This window comes from Rana temporaria, chromosome 5, assembly GCF_905171775.1.
Source record: "Rana temporaria chromosome 5, aRanTem1.1, whole genome shotgun sequence".
In the NCBI taxonomy this organism is placed as follows: Eukaryota; Metazoa; Chordata; class Amphibia; order Anura; family Ranidae; genus Rana; species Rana temporaria.
The window spans coordinates 258,882,925-258,905,891 of NC_053493.1; the positions used below are offsets into that span (position 1 = coordinate 258,882,925).

General features: G+C 43.3%; 1 protein-coding gene across 2 annotated transcripts in view; it reads left to right on the forward strand.

Annotated features, from left to right (window-relative positions):
* Positions 1-22,967, forward strand: part of KDM1B (lysine demethylase 1B) — a 64,959-nt gene that overhangs the window by 5,770 nt on the left and 36,222 nt on the right. For both annotated transcript variants that reach the window (XM_040353773.1, XM_040353772.1), the window contains exons 5-13: positions 364-475; positions 4,018-4,134; positions 6,283-6,321; positions 11,388-11,586; positions 11,692-11,876; positions 14,567-14,743; positions 14,834-14,908; positions 17,033-17,170; positions 20,767-20,938. In XM_040353773.1, the coding sequence (XP_040209707.1) occupies positions 364-475; positions 4,018-4,134; positions 6,283-6,321; positions 11,388-11,586; positions 11,692-11,876; positions 14,567-14,743; positions 14,834-14,908; positions 17,033-17,170; positions 20,767-20,938 (1,214 nt within the window). The remainder of the gene's footprint in view (positions 1-363; positions 476-4,017; positions 4,135-6,282; positions 6,322-11,387; positions 11,587-11,691; positions 11,877-14,566; positions 14,744-14,833; positions 14,909-17,032; positions 17,171-20,766; positions 20,939-22,967) is intronic.

Below are 22,967 nucleotides of genomic sequence, written 5' to 3' on the forward strand. Positions count from 1 at the left end.
CGCATCACAACTGCCATCTAGCGCAGCCGGCAGCACAGAGCTACCAGAGTAGTGAATCGCTTCTGCTGCTCTGCGTTGCATGAATTGGCCCTAATTGTTTGCTATGTGAATTGGCCCTAATTGTTTGCTAATATCTGTGCTGCTGTAGAGTAAGCCACTAGATTGCATGGTCTAATATGTCAGGGTTGATATAAATATTTTAGTGTACTGTTGCAAACTGGTCAGTGCCATTAAAATAAATGTTTTTTCAGTACAAATTTCTATTTTTTATTAGATACTCCAGTGTATGTTGTTTTTATAGCTTTCTCAGGCCACGCAGGTTGTATTAATTAGTGATTGTTCTGCTTTGTCTTCTTGTTTTAGTCACAAGGATGGTTATGACATATATGCTTCTTGGAAACGAATTTGGACAAGTAATGGTAAAAGTGAACCAAGTCCCAAAGCTTTTATGGCTGATCAGCAACTTCCTTACTGGGTAAGGGTTACTTTGCTTAAATTGGGAGTAAACTCCCTTTTATGATTTTTACTTATACCTATAATAAGCCTTACCTATAGGTACAGTAAATATCTCCTAAATATGCAATGTTTAGGAGATATTTACTTTGGATGCAGCCGGTGACGTCACCGGCACATGCGCTCTAGAGGAACGGCATATCAGTGACTCCCGCTCGCATATGCGGGAGTGACGTCATCGCCGGCTTGGCCATTCAGACTGCCAAAGCTCGCAAACCTGGAAAAAAGACCCGCTGAAGATGTAAGTTCCTTCAACAGTGATAGCGTGCTGCTAGAGGGCTTCGTTTTCAGGGAAGTTTGCCATAACGTGCTAGTATGCAATGCATACTAGCACATTTTGACCTTAACTGCCCAGTGCCTATTTTTTTTTTTATGCGGTTTACTACTACTTTGAAGGCATACTCCAGTCAAAATGATAAAACCCTGAGACAAATTCAGAGGGCATAAGCTAACCGATGGCTAGCTCAGTTTTTATCTAGGTGTTAAGCCTCGTACACACGCATGGTTTTCTCGGCAAGAAAACTGCTGGCAGAGCTTTGTTGCCGAGTAAACCGTGCGTGTGTACAAGGCTTTGAGGTTTCTCGTAGAGAAAACTGCTCAGAATCTAGACGAGAAAAATAGAGAACCTGCTCTCTGTTTTCTCGTCGTGATTCTCGGCAGTGTTTTCCTGCCGAGAAACCCGAGTGTCTGTATACTTACCTGTCTCCGTGGAAACCCGCGCATGCTCGAAATGACTTTGACAGATTCGCGGTAGCTTCCAGGGCAAAGGTAGGGTGAAGGAAGATGGCGGGGACGGCGTCAAATGTGACGAGTGCATGCTCGTCGTAGTCGATGACATCATCGCGTTCGTGTCATTCAAAAGAACGGTGGTTCTTTTGAATCGTACGTCTGTACACTTGGCCGGCAAGAAAATCTTGCCAGGAATCTCGTGAGGAAAAACAACGTTTTTTTCCTGACGAGAATCCCGGCCGTGTGTACAGGGCTTCACTGTACTAATTTACCCCACTCATTTTTGTCTGTAATCTGGTGATCCTGAAGCACCCCTGACTTTGATGCTAGAACACATAAGATGATGTTTGCCACACTCCTAAAAATCCTGATATAACATTGCTGGCACTAAGATGTTTATCAAAGCCCTGAATCCGATCCTTGGAAGTTTGAATATGTTTAGTGATGTGAAGTAGAAAGAAAGAGAGGATTTTGCGTAAATAGAAAAAGTCCAGTGCACCCGATACAACAATCCGACCCAATTATAGAAGTGCGCTTTTGTAAAATGGCGGATGGAGTCCTAATCCAAGATTTAACCAGCACACCTTGTTTAACCTCCCTGGCGGTATGATTATTTCAGATTTTAGGTGCTGAAAGCGGTACCATTATTTGCAAGGAAATTTGGCGTTTTTTACTGTAGGCCTGTAATTCTTAGGAATAACTCACTTAAATCTGTCCAAACAAGATTCTAGTAGACATCTCGGGTATGATAAAGTTTAAAAAACAAAATCATAAATTATAATAAAATAAATAACTATAAATAATTATAACAAATAATAATGTAATTATAATAAAAATTATTCAATAATGTAATCAAATCAAAAACACTGAAATTTGCTCAGTTGCAGAATTGTCGCTGTCATTACTTTTATTTTTTTATGACGAATTTCCCCACAAATCGCTATCGCACAATTCAGCAAGTGATTATAATTTATTATCGCTGTTTTCTAGCTGCTCTAAAGCCACTTTTGACATACAGGGACACTTTTGATTGCTATGGACAATCTACAGTTTGCAGGCAGAAAGAACAGTTTTTATTTTTATAAAAGTACATGTAGGGCACTGGGCAGACCACTAGGGACAAAGGGGGGGGGGGTGTATTTTTTACATACAGTACTGTAATCTATAAGATTACAGTATACTGTATGTAATGTGTTTATTTACTTTTTGGAATTTGGCGTCGTTCTCCCCGCCCCCGTGCGTCGTAATGTTGCAGGGAACGGAGATCGGCGGCACACAGGGACACTGTGTGAATCAAGCGAGGACGCTGCTCGCTCACACAGCGGGGATGCATTGCAGGATCCAGGGACAAGGTAAGTAACTTTGTCTGTGGCTGCTGCAAAGCGAGCCCGAGTCTGGCTCGGGGATACCGATTTTAGTAAAGAAATCTTACCCAGAGCCAGACTCGGGAATACCGCCAGGGGGGGGTTAAACAAAAATTGTCACCAACAAAAAAACTAAACCTTTGAAGCCACACATTACCTCCTATCCAGGCGGCAGTACCAGGCTGTCACTTATGCCTAGGGGAAGAAATCCTTTTTGACCTTGGGGCATAGAAGCGTACCAGATAACTGCATTCTATTTTATCTGTAATCTAGTGATTTTAGAATGTTCTTGCTTGTGTTCCTGGAACACTCAGGCCTCGTACACACGGCCGAGTTTCTTGGCAAAAACCAGCAAGAAACTTGCTGGGAGATATTTTTTTGCCGAGGAAACCGGTCGTGTGTACATTTTCGTTGAGGAAACTGTCGAGAAACTCGACAAGCCAAAAAGAGAGCATGTTCTCTATTTCCTTGACGGGAATGGAGAAAATTGGCTTGTCGAGTTCCTTGACAGCCTGACAAGGAACTCGACGAGGAAAACTATGTGTTTCGCCCATCGAGTTTCTCGGTCGTGTGTACGAGGCTTCACTGAAGGCCTCCTTCTGCCTCTTTCATACAGAAAGCCTAGTGTAAAAATTGTCAGTAGCCCGCGATGCCATTCTCCTGATGCTACTTATGTCCATATGTTTTGGGCCTGTTTCATACTCTCAGACTATTGGGCTGCCATTTTTTACTTTATTAATGTCCGTCTGCATTTAGATATCCTGGTTTATGTTGCTTTGGCCTTGCTGGGGATACAGGATGATGACCAGAGGCCACGATATACTAAGCTTTTATTGTCAATGTTGCTCTTTTATGCCAAAAAAGTGATTCTGTTTAAATGGACTTCCAGGGCACCACCTACAGTAGGGGCCTGGATGGACTCGGTTAATGCTGCTTTGCCTTTGTACAAACTGACATACATCAATAGAGGGTGCCCATTGAAATATGAGCGGGTGTGTGGACCTTGGATTGACCCCACTTGATCCTGACCCTGTAGGGATTTTCCCCTATGTAGTTGCTGGCTGCGGACTTCCCCCCCCCCCCCCTTGTCCCCGCGCCCCCTCCCTTAATTTCCTAGGTTGTATTTTGCAGTTTGTATCTAGACTGGATGTATATTCTTTGGTGCACCCTGTGGATTCTCCCCTGTCTCATGTACATTGTGTATCATATACTCTGTTTCCTTGCTTCTTGTACTGTGTCATGTACCATTTTTGCATTAATAAAGACCAACCTTGTTTGTTAAAAAAAAAAAAATTGTCAGTACAATAGCCAGAAAATTTATATTTGCAGAATAAGAAGTCCGTAATACCTTCCTCTTAGGAGAGAGTTCTTTGAAATTAACAATTAATTGTTGATTCGGATTTTTTTTTAGGTACAGTGTACAAAACCTGAATGTGGGAAGTGGCGTCAGTTGACAAAAGAGATTCACTTAACAATACAAATGGCCAAAACATACAAATGTGGCATGAAATTAAATAACTCAATGAAGGTAATGGTTCTTTATGATTTGGTATTTATGTATTAATGTTGAACATGCCTTAGGATTTGAAAACTTTGAACTGGAACATTTTAACCGGTTCCCGCCTAGCCTATTGCATAATGACGCCAGCAGGAACCTCTCGTCGATCCGAGCAGATGTCATATGACATCCTCCCAGATCAGGGCCATGCAGCAGCTTGATCTGTCATCGGCTGCGTCCACTGGACACAGCCAATGACTGATCACTGTACCGACCCGCTACCAGTACCATGTGACCGCTGTAACTAATCACAGTAGGTCACTTGACAGTTGTAAACAATGGATGGCTTCCTTTTAAGCCAGCCATTGTATACAATTGTGTTGCTAGCTGTGATGGGTCAGTGTGATCACATGGTACAGACTGGGCCAATCACAGCCCATCTGCAGCTTGTGATTAGCTCTGACCGATCACAGCTAATCACAACAAAAAAAAACTGAATGAATCGATTTAATTCAGTAAAATGCTTGCATATAGCAATGAAATGCACTACTATAGGCAAACATATTTAGCTAGATTCAGAGAGAGTTACGGCGGCGTATCAGTAGATACGCCGTCATAACTCTGAATCTACGCCGTTGTAAATTTAAGCAAATTCTGGAAACCGGATACGCTTTAATTAGGCTAAGATACGAGCGGCGTAAGTCTCCTACGCCGTCGTATCTTAGGGTGCATATTTACGCTGGCCGCTAGGTGGCGCTTCCGTTGTTTTCCATGTTGAATATGCAAATGAGCAAGATACGCCGATTCACGAACGTACGTGTGCCCGTCGCAATTGGTTACACCGTTTACGTAAGAGATACGCCGGCGTAAAGATAAAGCTGCTCCCTATGTGGCGCAGCCCATGCAAGGTATGGACGTCAGAACAAGCCTATCTTTTTACGTAGTTTGCATAAGTCGTACACGAATAGGGCTGGACGTAATTTGCGTTCACGTCGAAACGGCCTACTTTGGAGCAATGCACACTGGGATATGTCCACGGACGGCGCATACGCCGTTCGTTAAAATCGTCAATCACGTCGGGTCACGAGTCATTAACATAAAACACGCCCCCCTGTTCCTCATTTTAATTAGGCGCGCGTACGCCGGCCCATTTACGCTACGCCGCCTTAACTTAGGAGGCAAGTGCTTTGTGAATACAGCACTTGCCTCTCTGACTTACGGCGGCGTAGCGTATATGCGATACGCTACGCCGCCTCAAAGTTAAGCCAATCTTTCTAAATCTGGCTAATAGTGTTTACATCGTAATCAGCTGTGATTGGACAAAGCTGATTATGTGTTAAAGAGCTGATGGGATTGGCTCTTTACACCGATCACAGAGCACGCTGGATGCATGCTGCAGCAGGAGTGCGGGGGGCACGGTTCTGGTAGGACGTCAATATATGGGCTCCCAAAACTAGATGACCGGGCTATAGCTGTCATTTGGCTATAGCGCAGTCAGCAGGTGGTTAAGACCAATCCCAATCAGTTCAATACAATTCAACCACATTTAAAAATAGCTACACCCACTGAAGCCAAGCCACAATTCGTTTGGTCTCTAAAAAATGAAGGTGGTTTTATTTAGAGGCTAGATATTTTTTGCCTATATGCCTATATGTATTCTCTGCATTGTGTTTAAAAATATTCCAGTAGCAATATTGCTCCCTCAACCCTAAATTCTTGAGTCCTCACTAAATCACTAAATCCAGCTCTGTGCCCATCTGTAGCGTCTCTCTCCCTGCTCTCACAGACTTTGCTGAGGTAGTGGAAGCCATTGGCTCATGCTGCTGTCATATAAAACTTGTGAGGAGGGAGCAGGGGTAAGGACAAGCCAACGCTGTGTGTATCTATGGACGCACACACAGCCCGCACATTTGCCCCCATAGCAATCGGTTTGCTATGGTGGCATATATATGAGAGGAAGGACCGAGAGGGCCTCTCTGTAATACAACTTACAATACCATTGTACAAAGCAGGTAGGTGTAACATGTTTATTAATTGACGAAAAAAATCCAGCCTTTACAACTGCTTTACCACTGTTCTGTTTGATGGAATGTGATGTTGATGCATGCCCACTTGGCTGTAGCCTACTTTGAAAATGTTATCTTCTTGCTGTTATCTTGTTTGTTGATTTTCTTGCAGGCTGAGGGGCCAGATCAGTGCTCCATGCCAGAAGACCTGGTAAGTTAAACTTTACATTTTACAAATAAATAATGACCAAACATGTTCTCAGTAGATCTTGGAACATGCAGCATATAATAATTTATAGTGTGTATATTAAGATGCATAAAACATGTCACCTTGGTAGCATAAATGAAAACTATAAGACACCTTTCACACTGAGGCGCTTTACAGGCGCTATAGTGCTAAAAATAGCAACTGTAACGCACCTGTAAAGCGCTTTTTTTTCACTCCAATGTGAAAGTCCGAGGGCTTTCACATTGGAGCGGTGCGCTGGCAGGACGCTTAAAAAGTCCTGCAAGTAATATCTTTGAGGTGTTGTAGGAGCGGTGTATACACCACTCCTAAAGCGCCCCTGCGCATTGAAATGTAATTTGTACAGTTCTTTGAATATGTCAGAAAGCCACTGATGCATTCTGTGTTTGCTGTCAAAAGACTGCAATGACTATTAAGCGCTACTTATGTAAATAAAGGTCCATAGCTGCATACGACCGCCCTTACCCATTCATGTTTATGGGAGACTGTATGCAGCTCCAGGGCATCCCCAGCACCAGAAATAGTTAGGATTTTTTACGTTGCACAGGCAAATGCGCCCATGTCCATGAAGCCCCACGCTTTTTTATGTTTTTATTTGTATTGTTTGGTAATTTGTTTATTTGAAAATAACTTTCATAGTTTATGCCAGAAATTGTATTTCAGAGTCATTATAATAGGGACAAATTATATAACAAAATGTGCAGTGTTTATTTACAGTGACAGTAACCTATTTTGAAAACTAACAGTCATCAAAATAAATACATTTTTCTATGCAATCTATAAACAAAAATCCTAAAGATCACGCAAGGCCATATTTAAAAAATATATTTAGTACATCTCTGGAATACAGGCACATTTGCCCAGGTTTTAGTCCTTTAAATTTGCTGCAGGTACAGAAAAATAAGCGTGGTTAGGCCTGAAATATGGTATGTTCCTACCCTCCTCTTTGAGATGACAACACGTGATGTCAACCGTGATTTCTGATGGATTGCAATATACACAGATCTCTCCTAATCTAACCTGCTACCTTCATGATCTCCCTACCCCCCCCCCCCCCACCCCCCAGCACAAGAAGTTATGACCAAGCCCTGGTGGGCAGGGTGAAATGTATCAGAGTGTGTGGTGTGGTGGAGACATGTAGGCTGAGGCTGCTTCTTATTGTTTATTCACCTTGGCTGATTGGGAGTAGCGACAATCTTTTCCTCTATACACTTATTGGCCTTCTGGATTGGTATTAGGATAAGCCTACTCTTCATGTTCTGGGACAAAAGGATATGCTTTCACCTCTACTTTAAGTGGTGCTAAAAGCAATATAACAGGTCACAGCTCAAAATATGTCTAAACAGGTATTTCTCTTATCGTCCATGGACGGACACAGCTCCTTAAATCTTGACAAGTGGGTTATGTTCCCTGTTTACAGGAGAGGACTAGACAGAAACATGTTAAATAGTTAAATACATGTTACATTAACAGAGTTGAACAGCCCCGCCCAGGGGGCGGTCCCTCCAGACATAACCCTCCTCACTGCAGCTTGCAGCCTCAGTTTCGTTCTGCCTAGCAAAGGAGAAGGACGTATGGCTCCCTTTGGGCCCAGCGCCCTGAGGAGAAATTTTATTTTATTTTACTTTACTTTTTCTTGAAGAATCTTCTTTCAACTGTTGGCTGAGAGACAGGCTGGATAATATAGATCCTTGTAGTCTACTCAGTCCGACCAGCAAGCGTGGGCACACCTTTGCAAAGAGGCTTGGTCTGCCACGCCATACCTCATGACTCCTGAGGTGGCCGGTGAGCTTTGCTCCGAGGTCCACATATGACTGGGCTGTGGTGTTGTCTCACTCACAGTGGACCGGGCTGACAGCTACCTCCATTTCGGTTGTAGTTCTGTCAGGAATGCGTCAGCGAGTCCTCGCTTGGACGGGTAAGTACAGTCCCTCCTGCTTCGGTGGGTTGGTACAGCTGGGCATTCCTGGGGTTCGGGGGTCCCTTCCCCTTACTTCCCTGCTCCTTTCCCTTGCTGCATTGCTAACATTGCCGCTGTCAGGGGGGAGGGGGCCTTCCTGAGGGGACTGTGTTATCTGGCCTGTGTTTTTTCTTTTTTGTCCTACTATTTTAGGCGATCAGGCTATGCTTCTCCTTGTGGTCGACCGATCTGGTTTCAGCCGGACAACGCCACGGCCGTGGCTTCAGTCTACCATCAGGTATGCCGGCAGGCAGACTACTGGAGTCGCCAGATGCTGGACCAGGGCGACTGGTCTTTGTGCTTGGGGTGTTTCGGCTCCCTTGCAGGAGGTGAGCCTCACATGGCATGGATCTCCTGGCAGCTTGTCTCCGCCGCAAGGGTGAATTGGGCTTTCCTGTGAGGGGTTTTTCACTGTTCTCTTTTGTGTCGGTGTCTGGTCCACAAAAGGGCCTGGCGGTCTCGTCGACCACCATTTCTCGGTGGATCGGGCAGGCCGTCATACAGGCCTATGCTCCTAAGGGCGGGCCCCCCTTTCCGGTCACGGCACTTTCGACCAGGGCAATTGGTGCTTCCTGGGTTTTTTTTTTTTTTTCCCGACATCATGCGTCGGTCTCACAGGTGTGCGAGGCGGCGATTTGCTCGTCCGTTCACGCTTTTTCCAGAATTTACATGGTTGCTGTGAGTGCATCTTATGATGTTTTTTTCAACCGCTAGTTTTTGCCAGCGGCTGTTTAAAGTTGCACCTCCTCCGTTGAGGAGCTCTGCTTGTTTTGGGGTGAAGTTAAAATTGTTTTTACTGATATATTTCCCACCCCTCGTTTTTTGACACTGCTTGGGGACGTCCCACTTGTCAAGATTTAAGGAGCTGTGTCCGTCCATGGACGATAAGAGAAAATAGGATTTTTTGTACTCACCGTAAAATCCTTTTCTCTGAAGTCCATGGACGGACACAGCTCCCACCCCTCCTTTTTAGGTTTGTACTGCTTGTTACGAACTGAGGCTGCAAGCTGCAGTGAGGAGGGTTATGTCTGGAGGGACCGCCCCCTGGGCGGGGCTGTTCAACTCTGTTAATGTAACATGTATTTAACTATTTAACATGTTTCTGCCTAGTCCTCTCCTGTAAACAGGGAACATAACCCACTTGTCAAGATTTAAGGAGCTGTGTCCGTCCATGGACTTCAGAGAAAAGGATTTTACGGTGAGTACAAAAAATCCTATTTTTTTGCACTTCAAAAAAACAAAACATTACTAATTGTAAATTTAGCAGACCAAAAGGGAACAAATAAGAGAAGATTATTGTTAAAGTAGAAATCCAGTCAAATACTAACTAAGCTTAAACCTGCTCTCAGCCTATTCTATATCTATTCTAACTACTCTTTAAAGGAAAGATGCTTATACTTACCTAATCTGAGAGAGCTCCGGTCCAGTCACCTGAGCTCCTCAGCAGCCGGCTTCAGTGAAGAGGAGAGATCGCCTACAACAGCTGCAGTACCTATGCAGTGATGTCGCCCATAAGCTTACAATGGGGCACCCATTGTCAGCGGTCAATCCTTTATGCTGAAGCCGACGCTGGGAGCTGATCATGTGACTGGACCAGGGTGCCCTCAAAATAGTTAAGTGTAACGAGACCCTGTCTCGCTCGCTTCTGCTCTCCTGACACTCCTCTGCTACTAGTGAGTCAGCTTGCAGATTGCAATGTCTGATGGTTCGGTCATCCAAGGCTCCGGGATCCGAACTACAGCTATGTGCCGTTCGGGATCCATTAGAACAAACACCAGGCAGGCTGTATGTAAGTTCAAACAGGAAGACCTTTATTGGAAGTACACAACACACTTTTAAACAGAATTTGGAACATCCCGCCCCCAACAATCGCTTTCCTATTGGTCAATTGTAAAGTACATCAAGTTCTCCTTCAGGTCCTCATAACCATGCAAATGAGGGCTTGAAAATGAGTCAGCCGGGATTGGTCCGATAGCTTGAATGGAGGGACTGTTATGTGTATTGAGACAGAAGCCCCAGGGGGCAATCAATGTACACAATGGCCAGACACAGAACAATGGAGCCGTCTGGCCTTAAGACAGAGAAGAAGACCCCCCACTGTGTAACAGATTTCAAAGAGATACCCTTCAGCATTCCAAGGTCCATGACAGTAAGTATACACATCTTTCCTTTACAGGGTAGTTAAAATAGGCTTAGAATGGGGGTGGGAGCAAGTTTAAAGGATAAGTTCACTTTCAGAACATGTTATTTGTTTCACCTGTTTTTTGGGTGTAACATCTTCCAGCTCTTTCAGCTCACCCCCCTCTACCTGTGATGGCAGGCAGGGGTTCTTCTCCTCGCAAACACCGTCACAATTTAAAAAACGGCATAGCGTGGCTCTGTCGACATGGTTGTGTCATTCATTCAGTTTCTTAGAAGTTTTGTCAGCCATTGGACGGCTGGTAGTGCTCAATAAGATACCAGGGCACTGGTGAGAGCACTCTGGTAGTCCATTAATTCTTCCTGCCCTCAGGTAACTGCCTGCCCATACTATGCTTAGAGTCTGCATGAGACTGAGATTGCCGATCTGCTGATTGAGGCAATGCTCTACAGGCTCTAGAAAAAAAAATGCATGGCTCAATTTTGGAAAAGGGCATTGACAGTAAGACAACTAGTGTTTTCAGAAGGAGAATGCTGTAGCTATTATTGTAGCCTGCATTTTTCTTTCATAATAGGTTTCCATAACACATTATGGGGTTGATTTACTAAATGCAAATAGAATAGACAGTTGCAATCTGCAAGAGGATTTTCTCCAGAGCTTAGTAAATGAGCAGAAGCTCTGCTGATTTCCATCATCCAATCACGTGGAAGCAAAAATATAATTTTTTTTATTTTCCTTGCACATGATTGGGTATGCTTTGCAAAGTGACACTTTACCTCATTTACTAAGATCTGGAGCAACTGCACCTGCAGAGCGAAACTGCACTTTGCCAAGTGCACATTCTTTTTACCTGTAGTAAATCAACCCCTCTGTCATGCTGACATATGTTGTAAGCTGGATGTAAATTGTCTTTCTTTTTTTAATTGTCAGAGAGTATCTGAAGTATCAACTCAGCAGTGGTATTCGATGCTCATTCTTCCTCCATTGCTTAAAGAAAGTCCAGCAGCTGCATTGTTGGCTGCTTATTACCCTGACTGTGTGGGCATGAGTCCATCGTGCACCAACACAAATCGTCTTCATATAGAAGAAAAAGGAGAGCAAAGCAGAGGAGTCGGTTCTAACTTAGCTGGTGAGTGCTTCAAGTCTTATCACTAAATGTACCATGTTGATAATTACAGTTACGTAATGTTCCCCAACAGAGAAAATTGTTCACTTGTTTTTTATTTATTTTCAGCTGCAAGAATAAATCCATATTTTCAGCCATTTTACCAGCCCAATGAATGTGGGAAGGCATTATGTGTAAGACCTGATGTAATGGAACTGGATGAGCTCTATGAGTTTCCAGAATACTCTAGGGATCCCACAATGTATTTGGCTATGAGAAATCTTATTTTTGCCCTGTGGCACATAAACTGTAAGGTGTGTAAAAATGCATTTCCAAAGATATTCACAATGAATTAGGGTGCAACTGCTTTCCTAACTTCGATGAGTGTTCTGCTGATTTTAGCTATGAACTGATGATTATATAGAGCAGGGGTCTCAAAACTTTCTAAACAAAGGGACATTTTATTGTTCTTCAAACTTTAGGGGGGCCAGACTGTGGTCAGTGGGAGTAGAAAACATTAAGGTGTCTTTGGAAGTAAACAGTGTCCCCTCTTTGCTATTCGGGGGAGGAATAGTGTTCCTTCCTTGGTGTCAGTGGGAGGAATAGTGTCCCTTCCTTGGTTTCAGTGGGAGGAATAGTACCCCATCATTGGTGTCAGTGGGAGGAATGCAAAAGTGTTTGACACAATTTCCTACAAACAACTAATGTGTAAGGTAAAGTCTACAAACTTAGAAAGATGAGTCTGTAAATGGATAGAAAACTGTCAAAAAGACAGAATTCAGAGAGAAGTGGTTAATGATTTTTATGCTGGCCATACACTATATGAAAAATTGGCTGAACCCATTTTTGAAAAACAAACATTCGTTGTGAGAGCAAACGATAGTGCCATCATGTAATGACCGATAAATCCTTCAGTGGACAAAAATGTATCAATTTTTTGTTCGATTTTTTTTTTTTTTTACATATACCTAGTCCAAACAGTTTAGATGGGAAACACATTGTTCAGTTGGCAGAAAATTTCCAAACTTATAAGTTTTTTTTTTTGCTCAAAAACGTCCCAGTGATTATGGAGTATGTGCAGCTACTGGATTTTCATTTTTGCAGTGGTGGGCGGACCTCCGCTTTAACACAATAAGGGCAGAAGATTTAACAGATGGAAAGTTGAAAAATGACTAAAGGTCCGCTCTTATTAGTTGCATGCAATGCCAAGCTGTGGTTTCCAAAGCAAACAAAGTCCTTCTTGTATTGAGAGGTATGGACTCCAGAGAGAGAGATATAATTTTGCCCCTGTACAAATCATTAGTAAGACTTCATCTGGAATATGCAGTTCAATTTTGGACACAAAGGATATTTGGGAGCTGGAGAAAGTGCAGAGAAGAGAAAACTGATAACTGCATGGAGGAGCTCAACTATGAATACAATTAGGGAAACTGAATGTATTCCCTCTTGAGAAGAGGAGATTAAGGAGGAATATGATCAACATGTATAAATTCATAAGTGGTCCATATAGTGAACTTGGTGTTAAGTTATTCACTTTAAGATCATTACAAGGGACAAGGGGGCACTCTACATCTGGAGAAAAATAGATTTACTCTCCAAATACGGAAGGGTTTCTTCACAGCAACAGCTGTGGAAATGTGGAATAGTCTCCCTCAACAGCTTGTTCTGTCAGTAGGAGGAATAGTGTCCCATCATTAGTGTCAGTGGGAGGAATAGTGTCCCATCATTGTTGTCAGTGGGAGGAATAGTGTCCCATCATTCGTGTCAGTAGGAGGAATAGTGTCCCATCATTGGTGTCAGTAGGAGGAATAGTGTCCCATCATTGTTGTCAGTAAGAGAAATAGTGTCCTATCATTCGTGTCAGTAGGAGGAATAGTGTCCCATCATTCGTGTCAGTAGGAGGAATAGTGTCCCATCATTGGTGTCAGTGGGTGGAACAGTGCCCTGTTATTAGTGTCAGTGACAGGAACTATGCCCCACTGTTGCTGTCCAAAAGGCCAGAAAAAAGCAAGCAAAGGACGGCATCTGACCCCCAGGGCACAGTTTGGAGACCCCTGATATAGAGGATCTGCTGTCAAAAAGAAGCAAAGCCCCTGATAGTTTTTTTTAGTTTTACTTGTAAACAGAATATGGAAAGGATAGATTCTTTGTAGAGGTTTTATTTGTGGTCCTGTGTTCTTTCGGGAATTGCCCTTACTTCATGTTAGGAAAGGAAATGATGGATAATCTATGTAGTGGTAATACAGATTTCAAATTAAAAAGCTTATAGACATTCTATCCCCTTCCCATTATTGTGGGGGAGAAGGTTGGAAACCTCTGTGAGGTTATTACTATTGTCTGTGTCTTCCTGTCCCAGAGACAACCGACTTTTTATATTTTTTTTTCCTGGCAGTGAACTTTCCTCAATGGGATCACGGGCAGCAGTAAAAACTTGAGGAGTATGTACACTTCCCAGATCTATCCAAAAATGCAAACTGTGTTTTGTAAATTACAAATTGCACAAAGGGAGAACACACAATGAATGAGCTCTATGGGGAGAATTAATAGAAAGTGTTTGAGATACGTTGTCTCAACCTTGTCTAAGCTGCAGCACAGCCAATCAGATTTTTTTTTTTGTTTCAAAGCTGTGTTGAAAAAATGCACCATTTGAGATCTTGTCTCAGACACTTTTTATTAATTCCCACCCTATCAGTTTCCATAATACTCTATGGATACTGTGTTAGACTATGAAAACTGATTTTGGTCCTTTGACACATAAACTGAAAGGTGTGTGATGTCTCTGATTTTGGTGGAGGTCCAAAAGAACTATAATATCTTGTAGGCTAAAAGGAGGGGTTTTCAAAAGAAAGCACACTGTTAATTGTTAATCGGCAGAGGCAAACACGTATTGTAGTAAGCAATCCGAAACTAAAAAAGCAGGTGCCCTGAGTTAAGCTAAAGTTTAAACAGCTATCTTTTTAACAACTTGCTCAAATACTTTTGCATTATGTATTCTAATCCATAGGAGGCGCTCACAACACAGACATGTGCTCATCATATAATGGTAAGGGGCCTGATTCGCATCCGTTGTGTACAGGAGGTGGAAAGGATTCTCTACTTCATGATCAGGAAAGGACTGGTTAACACAGGAGTTTTGTCTGTTGCGCCTGGCCAGTATCTACTACCTAAAGAATACCACAATGTGAGTGGACAGGGAACATTTTAAGCCTTGTGACCTAGAAATATCTACATAATCTATAAAATCCATCTGTATTTTTTCTTAATGTTACAGAAGTCTGTGATTATCATTGGGGCAGGACCAGCAGGACTGGCTGCTGCTCGAGAATTATACAACTTTGGAATCAAGGTATGCAAAAAGACTTATTTTTTATGTCCCGCTATATTGTTTGCTTTTCTGGAAATTCTATTCTATGTTGAAATGAAGACATTCATTTAAAGACACACAGCCACTGTACCCATTCAGGGAAAATGTGACTTTGTGTAAAGCCCCCACCCTGAACATTATACTTAATTTTCCAGCACTCCCCCACCACCCCTTATTCATTGGCCATGAATGGAAAATACTAGGTGCTTCTGGGTATTTGTGTATACAGTGGGCCTGCAGTGAAGTTTTCTAAAATCATTGCAAAGTAGAAGAAATGACTTGTAGAGGTTTACCTTTTCTGCCTGCAACCTGTATTATGTGTGGAATATAGTCAGTCAATGGCCCTTAACCACTTAAGGACCGCCTAACGCCGATATACGTCGGCAAAATGGCACGGCTGGGCACAAGCACGTACCTGTACGTCCTCTTTAAGTGCCCAGCCGTGGGTCACGCGCGCCGCGGGTGCACGCCCGTGACCGCGGCCGCGGGACCCACGGACCGGATCGCCGCCGGAGTCCCGTGATCGGTCACAGGAGCTGAAGAACTGGGAGAGGTGTGTGTAAACACACCTTCCCCGTTCTTCACAGTGGCACTGTCATTGATCGTCTGTTTCCTGATATAGGGAAAGGCGATCAATGATGTCACACGTACAGCCCCGCCCCCCCTACAGTTAGAAACACATATGAGGTCACACTTAACCCCTTCAGCGCGCCCTAGTGGTTAACTCCCAAACTGCAATTGCCATTTTTACAGTAAACAATGCATTTTTATAGCACTTTTTGCTGTGAAAATGACAATGGTCCCAAAAATGTGTCAAAATTGTCCGATGTGTCTGCCATGATGTCGCAGTCACGAAAAAAATCGCTGATCGCCGCCAATTGTAGTAAAAAAAATATATTAATAAAAATGCAATAAAACTATCCCCTATTTTGTAAACGCTATAAATTTTGCGCAAACCAATCGATAAACGCTTATTGCATTTTTTTTTTACCAAAAATAGGTAGAAGAATATGTATCGGCCTAAACTGAGGAAAAAAAATGTTTATTTATATATTTTTGGGGGATATTTATTATCGCAAAAAGTAAAAAGTATTGCATTTTTTTCAAAATTGTCGCTCTATTTTAGTTTATAGCGCAAAAAATAAAAACCGCAGAGGTGATCAAATGCCACCAAAAGAAAGCTCTATTTGTGGGAAAAAAGGGATGCCAATTTTGTTTGGAAGCCACATCGCACGACCGCGCAATTGTCAGTTAAAGTGACGCAGTGCCAAATCGCAAAAAGGGGCCTGGTCCTTTACCTGCATATTGGTCCGGGTCTTAAAGCGGGAGTTTACCCAAAAAAATAATAATTTTTAATTGCATCTGGCAGAGCCAGCATACTAAGGACATTACATTTCGGCAGTTTTTTTTTTTTTATCTCGGTACATACCTTTATATCCTGATGTTGTCCAGGGCTTCCGGGTTCCGATGACTGCGTGACTGGGCGTTCTTATCCTTCCGTTCGATGATTGACGTCTTGTGAAACAGGTGACCTGTCGCACAACGCGCATCACCAGACGTCAGGAAAGAGCCGAGCTGCGAGTCGGCACTATACGGCGCCTGCGCAGTCAGCTCTACACGTCGGGCGCAGGCGCCGTATAGTGCCGACTCTTAGCTCGGGTATTTCCGGAAATCTAGTGACGCGCGTTGTGCGACAGGTCACCTGTTTCACAAGCCATCAATCATCCAACGAAAGGATAGGAACGCCCAGTCCCGCAAGCATCGGAAGCCTGAGGCAGGGATAGGAACGCCCAGTCCCGGAGTCGTGGACAAAATCCGGATATAAAGGTAAGTACAGGGCAAAAAAAATAAAAAACTGCCAAAATGTAATGTCCTTACTTTTGTACTTTTTAATGTAAAAAAAAACGTTTTTAGGGTGAACCTCCACTTTAAGTGGTTAAAATAGTCATGTTTAGCTAAAGAGAAAAGTTATCATATAGCAACAGACAAAGGGTAGTCAGAAATCTCTATTGAATATTGGCTCAATAGTTGCATACATTGTTTTTTATAATTATCATTTTATTTCTGGTGGTTTTATACCTACATTTTGTGTTTGTGTTTTTTTAGGTTTTGGTCCTAGAAGCAAGAGACAGGATCGGTGGTAGAGTTTGGGATGATAAGTCCTTTAAAGGAGTCACCGTGGGAAAAGGAGCCCAGATTGTGAATGGGTGCATAAACAACCCTATTGCATTAATGTGCGAGCAAGTGGGTTTCTGTTGTCTTTGTGTTTAACATTTAGGATTGTATTTGTTAAAGCTAAGTTCCAGGCAGTTGGATAAAAATACAGATGAAATGTGCATAAAGGAACTGTTTAACCTGCCCAAAAGAATCTATATTTCAGTAAATCTGTAAAGCCTTGTACACATGCTTAGATTTTCGGACAACTGAACGTCTGATTTTTGTGGCATACTAGTCTCATGTCGAAAGTGAAGCGGTTACTGAAAATATGAAAATTTTCGGACGACAGAAGTGTCATAATGTGTTGACTATTTTTTTATACCGTCATTTTTTTTGTTTCTGAGCATGCGTAGTCTTGCAATCGCATTTTTTTCATACGAAAACTGTACTAATTAAACGAAAATCAGATGTTGAGTTCACATCTGACAAAAATGTTATAATCTGCACATCCAGGTTTTGTCTGATGAAAAAGCAAAATCGGCTGTCCAAAGCACCGTACTAACGATCCGAAAATCGTCAAACAGCTTGTCGTATGAATTTTCCCATCTGATTTTCGTATAGTGTACACCTTTAATCAGTGCTGAGATTTACACAGCCTTGCCACACAGCACAACCCTGTCTACCAGACCAGGAGACCTGTTTTTTATCTGCTGCAGTTACTAACATTAACAGGTCTTGTTTCTTCCACAGCCTTACTGGATCAGTAGGGAACTCATCAATTTGTCACTCTCCTTGTATCCACATGTCCTTTACTGGCACATGAGCTCAGCTGACTGGCTCGCCATACTGCTTCTCTCTTTTCTAGTGTGAGCTCTGCTTTACAGAGACTGAAAGAGGCTGATACCAAATCAAATTCTAGTACTTACATTGTTTTTAAAAAAAACAGTTGGAGCAAAAAATACAGAACTTAGAGCCGGTTCACACTGGGGCGACTTGGGATCCGACTTGAAGTCGCCTCAAGTCGTCCCAAGTCGCGCTGTCGAGAAAAATAATGCAAGTGAATGGGAGCGGTGTTAATATACACGACTCGAGTCGCTCCGACTTCAAAAGAAGTTCCTGTACTACTTCAATCCGACCTTTAGGCGATTTGTACCAATTGATTTCAATGGAAGTCACCTCCAAGTCTGATCCAAGTCTGATCACTGTCTTAACTGAAGCGACTTTCCAGGAAGATAACATACATTTCTCAGGCAAACCTCTCCCTCCCCCTCCCTCCCCCTCCTTCCCCTAGAGCTGATTGTTGTTTGATTGGCCACTGGAAAGTCTCCTGTCCTGGAGACGACTTCAAGTCGTGTTGTAAATCTCCCCAGATCGCCCTGTGGTTCATGCTCAAGTCGTGTCGGAGTCGCCTCTGAAAGTCGCGCTGGAAGTCGTGTCGCCCTAGTGTGAACCGACTCTAAATGAGTTTGTGTCCTTTATATCTGCCTGGAATTTAGTTTTAAACATAAAAAGATTTAGCAGTAATAAGTTGTAGAAGGACATTTGGAATGTGTTGTGATAATAAGTGGGTTGAAAATGGCGGTTTTGGGATTGTCACTTTGGACTTTATATATTTATTTGATTCTGTAATCACCATTTGCCTTTTCACTTTTATTTTGTATGTTTTTAGCACCAACACCTTTGCATTTGATTTTTTTTTCAGTTGGAATGTGTTTATTTACTTTTGTTTCTGTCTATCCCACTCTTATAATCACTACATGGCTGAAATACAATAAATCTGGAAGCCCAGAGGTCTCTAGAAGTGCATGTATTGGGCTACCTGAATTTATTTTGGCCACATACAGAAGTGGTGCAACCAGTGTTGTATTACCTGCCTTATATTATATGTGTAGATGTCCTAAAAATGAATCAGACTGGACAAGTTCCTAGGGTACTACTCCCAACCTCGACAATAGCCCTGCTTGATGTCAGAAATGATCCACTTGTTATGACAGCTTTCAAATGTCTTAGCTGGTCATATTTCATACCTGGTACAGGCCATACAAAAAGTGTTCATTTTTTGGATGATTAGTCATTACCTTCCAAAGAGTTTCTCATTTGGCCTGCAAATCCACTGTTCAGGGTATATGCGGCACTTTCTTCTTTGGCAGTAGCACATACCATCAGCTTATCTCTGTGTAATCAGCAGAGAGCAGTAGAAAATCAGTTAAACATTTTAGGCCTGCTATTAGGGTTGTCCCGATACCGATACTAGTACTTGTACTCCCGCCGATACCGAAATAGAATACTTGCACCTCCCGCCGCCGCTACGCCGCATCCCCGCTGCCGCCGCGGCTTGGTTAATACGGGCAGGGAACATTACAGCATTCATTTGAATAGCTGTAGTGTTTCCCGCCGCGCCGCGTATATACACTCCTCCTTGCTCGGGTGAACTGTCCAATCCTGAGCAAGGGGGAGTGTCTATGCGCGGCACAAAAGACTACAGCTATTCAAATGAAAGCTGTAATGTTCCCCGCCCGTATTAACCAAGCGGCGGCGCGGCAGCATGTACGGTAAGGGGGACATGGCTGGATATGGGGGGGACATGGCTGCATATGGGGGGACATGGCTGGATATGGGGGGGACATGGCTGCATATGGGGGGGGCATGGCTGCATATGGGGGGGACATGGCTGCATATGGGGGGACATGGCTGCATATGGGGGGGACATGGCTGCATATGGGGGGGACATGGCTGCATATGGGGGGGACATGGCTGGATATGGGGGGGACATGGCTGGATATGGGGGGGACATGGCTGGATATGGGGGGGACATGGCTGCATATGGGGGGACATGGCTGCATATGGGGGGGTCATGGCTGGATATGGGGGGACATGGCTGGATATGGGGGGACATGGCTGGATATGGGGGGGACATGGCTGGATATGGGGGGACATGGCTGCATCTGTGGGGGGACATGGCTGCATATGTGGGGGACATGGCTGCATATGGGGGGACATGGCTGGATATGGGGGGGACATGGCTGGATATGGGGGGGACATGGCTGGATATGGGGGAACATGGCTGCATATGGGGGGACATGGCTGCATATGGGGGGGTCATGGCTGGATATGGGGGGGGGGGTCATGGCTGGATATGGGGGGACATGGCTGGATATGGGGGGACATGGCTGGATATGGGGGGACATGGCTGGATATGGGGGGACATGGCTGCATCTGTGGGGGGACATGGCTGCATATGTGGGGGACATGGCTGCATTTGGGGACACATTTAAGAAAAAATATCGGTATTCGGTATCGGAGAGTACTTGAAAAAAAGTATCGGTACTTGTACTCGGTCCTAAAAAAGTGGTATCGAGACAACCCTACCTGCTATATCTCTGACACTGTGATGATGAACCTCCGTGATATTCTGTTACAGTCATTAACTTCCTGTATGTGGTGGCATTGTTGTACAGTGAACCCATTGCATGTTAAAGTTTCCTCTTTTTTTTTGCATTGTTGAATGACAATCACATGAACTGCTATAGTTTCTGTTTCTGTCTTCCCTTTAATTAGTTATGTAAAATCAGAATTTTCTTTGATTGCTATGTTTGAATTTATGAGTGATCGCAATGCTTCTTTGTTTCTAACTCATGTTTTTGATGTCCCCCTTTATTTATTCTTTATTATTGAACTCACAGCTTGCTATAACAATGCGCAAACTAAGGGAAAAGTGTGATTTGATACAAGAAGGTGGAAGGTTAACAGACCCATCTATAGACAAACGTATGGATTTTCATTTTAATGCTATACTGGATGTTGTGGCAGAATGGCGTAAAGATAAGGGTCAGCAACAAGATGTTCCACTTGGAGGTATCTATTAACTCAATATATTTGATACAGTGTTAGTGAATACTAAGAACATACCTACCATCAATGTGCTGATTATACACTCGCCGACCAGCCGGCGTCATTATACTGCGGCAGGTCGGCACGATCCCGCGAACGTCAAAGCTGTACGTCGGTCCCTTTAAGCGGGATAGCAGACTCGGAGGGGCCGATGCTCATGGCCGGCTGTCGTGGGCATGAAAGGCAGAACAGGGATGTAAGTGTTTGTAAACACACACATCCCAGTTCTGTGAGGAGAGGAGAGGGAGATTGTGAGTTCCTACGAGCTGGGAACCACGATCTCTCATCGCCTATAGTCAGTCCCATCCCCCACAGTTAGAACACACACATAGGGAACACAGTTAACCCTTTGATCACCCCCTAGTGTTAACCTCTTCCCTGCCAGTGACATTTACACAGTAATCAATGCATTTTTATAGCGCTGATCGCTGTATAAATGCCAATGGTTCCAAAAATGTGTCAAAAGTGTCCGATATGTCCGCCATAAAAATCGCAGATAGCCGCCATTACTAGAAAAAAAACTATAATAATAAAAATGCCTTAAATCTATCCCCTATTTTGTAGACGCTATAACCTTTGTGCAAACCAATCAATATACGATTTTTATCACCAAAAATATGTAGAAGAATACATATCGGGCTAAACTGAGGAAAAAAATTGCTTTTTTAAAAAGAAGTTGGGACTGTTTATTACAGCAAAAAGTACAATATATTGTGTTTTTTTTTTTCTTTTTAAATTGTCGCTCTTTTTTTTTGTTTATATCACAACAAAATAAAAACTGCAGAGATGATCAAATACCACAAAAAAAAGCTCTATTTGTGGGTTTGGGTATAGCGTCCCAGGACCACACAATTGTCAGTTAAAGCGACGCAGTGCCGTATCGCAAAAAATGGCCTGGTCATTGAGCAGACAATTTTTCTGGGGCTGAAGTGGTTATTAACCAATGACCTTAAAGTGGAGGTCCGCCCACCGCTGCAAAAATTAAAAGCCAGCATATACACATACTGCAGCTGCTGACTTTTCTCGTTCAATATTTTTATTGAAGTTTATAGGGAGAACAGAAAAAAGAAAGGGAGGGAGGGTACAATGTCAACCTTTCAATGGGATATAGGGAGTGAGGTCATACAGTAGGTTTGGGAATAAATGGCAAAACAGTAGTAACAAACCTGTGTAGACAATATAAGAGTTGAAGGTCAGGGGGATTTCCAACACCCTCGGACACCCCATCTGGGAACAAGCTCCGTCGTGACGGGGAGACCATTCTGTTGACCTTTAATCTAATGTTCAAACATTTTAGTAGGAAAGGGGAATCGGTATATGATGTAGAGGCAGAGGGCAGGGGAACTCCTCACAGGAGCAATGGTAGTGGGTGGAACATAGGAGAACCATGGAATCAGTAGAGACGTAGCCCAGGTTTTGAAGAAAGTGGTAGCAGCAATAGTACAGTGCATTCAGAGCCAGCGAGCGATGTAACATATAGTCAATATACATCTAGTCAGTAGTGAGGCATAGATCTGGGATTATCTGTGGGCTGCTTATGTTAGTGAGAGCTAGGTAGAGCAAGTCTTGGGAATGAGATGGGAAGAGGATCATGCCAAATACGAGGAAGTATGAGTATCTGATCATGGTTTCATGGTAGATTTGTGTATCCTGGGGGGATAGCCCATTGAGGTGGATGAGCCATTAAGGAACGGAGAAAAAGAAGATGAGATAAAGGGGGGAAAGAGAGAAAGAGAGAGCAAGAGCGAGAAGAGGAGTCGCCGGGGAAGGAGGAGGGAGTCTTTCGGCTATATATACTTAGGAGAGAAGTGGCTTAAGGGCAGAGTAGGGAGCTATCAAGAAAATTATCTACTCAGGGTGGCCAAAGTCTTTCAAATTTGGTGACTTTATCGAAGAGTACGGCTTCGATCTTAGCGTGGATCATCGCTCTAGCGATTCTATGTTTAGTTTCCAAAGTGTTCAGATGGGGTGGTTTTCCAGGCCTTTGCAATCG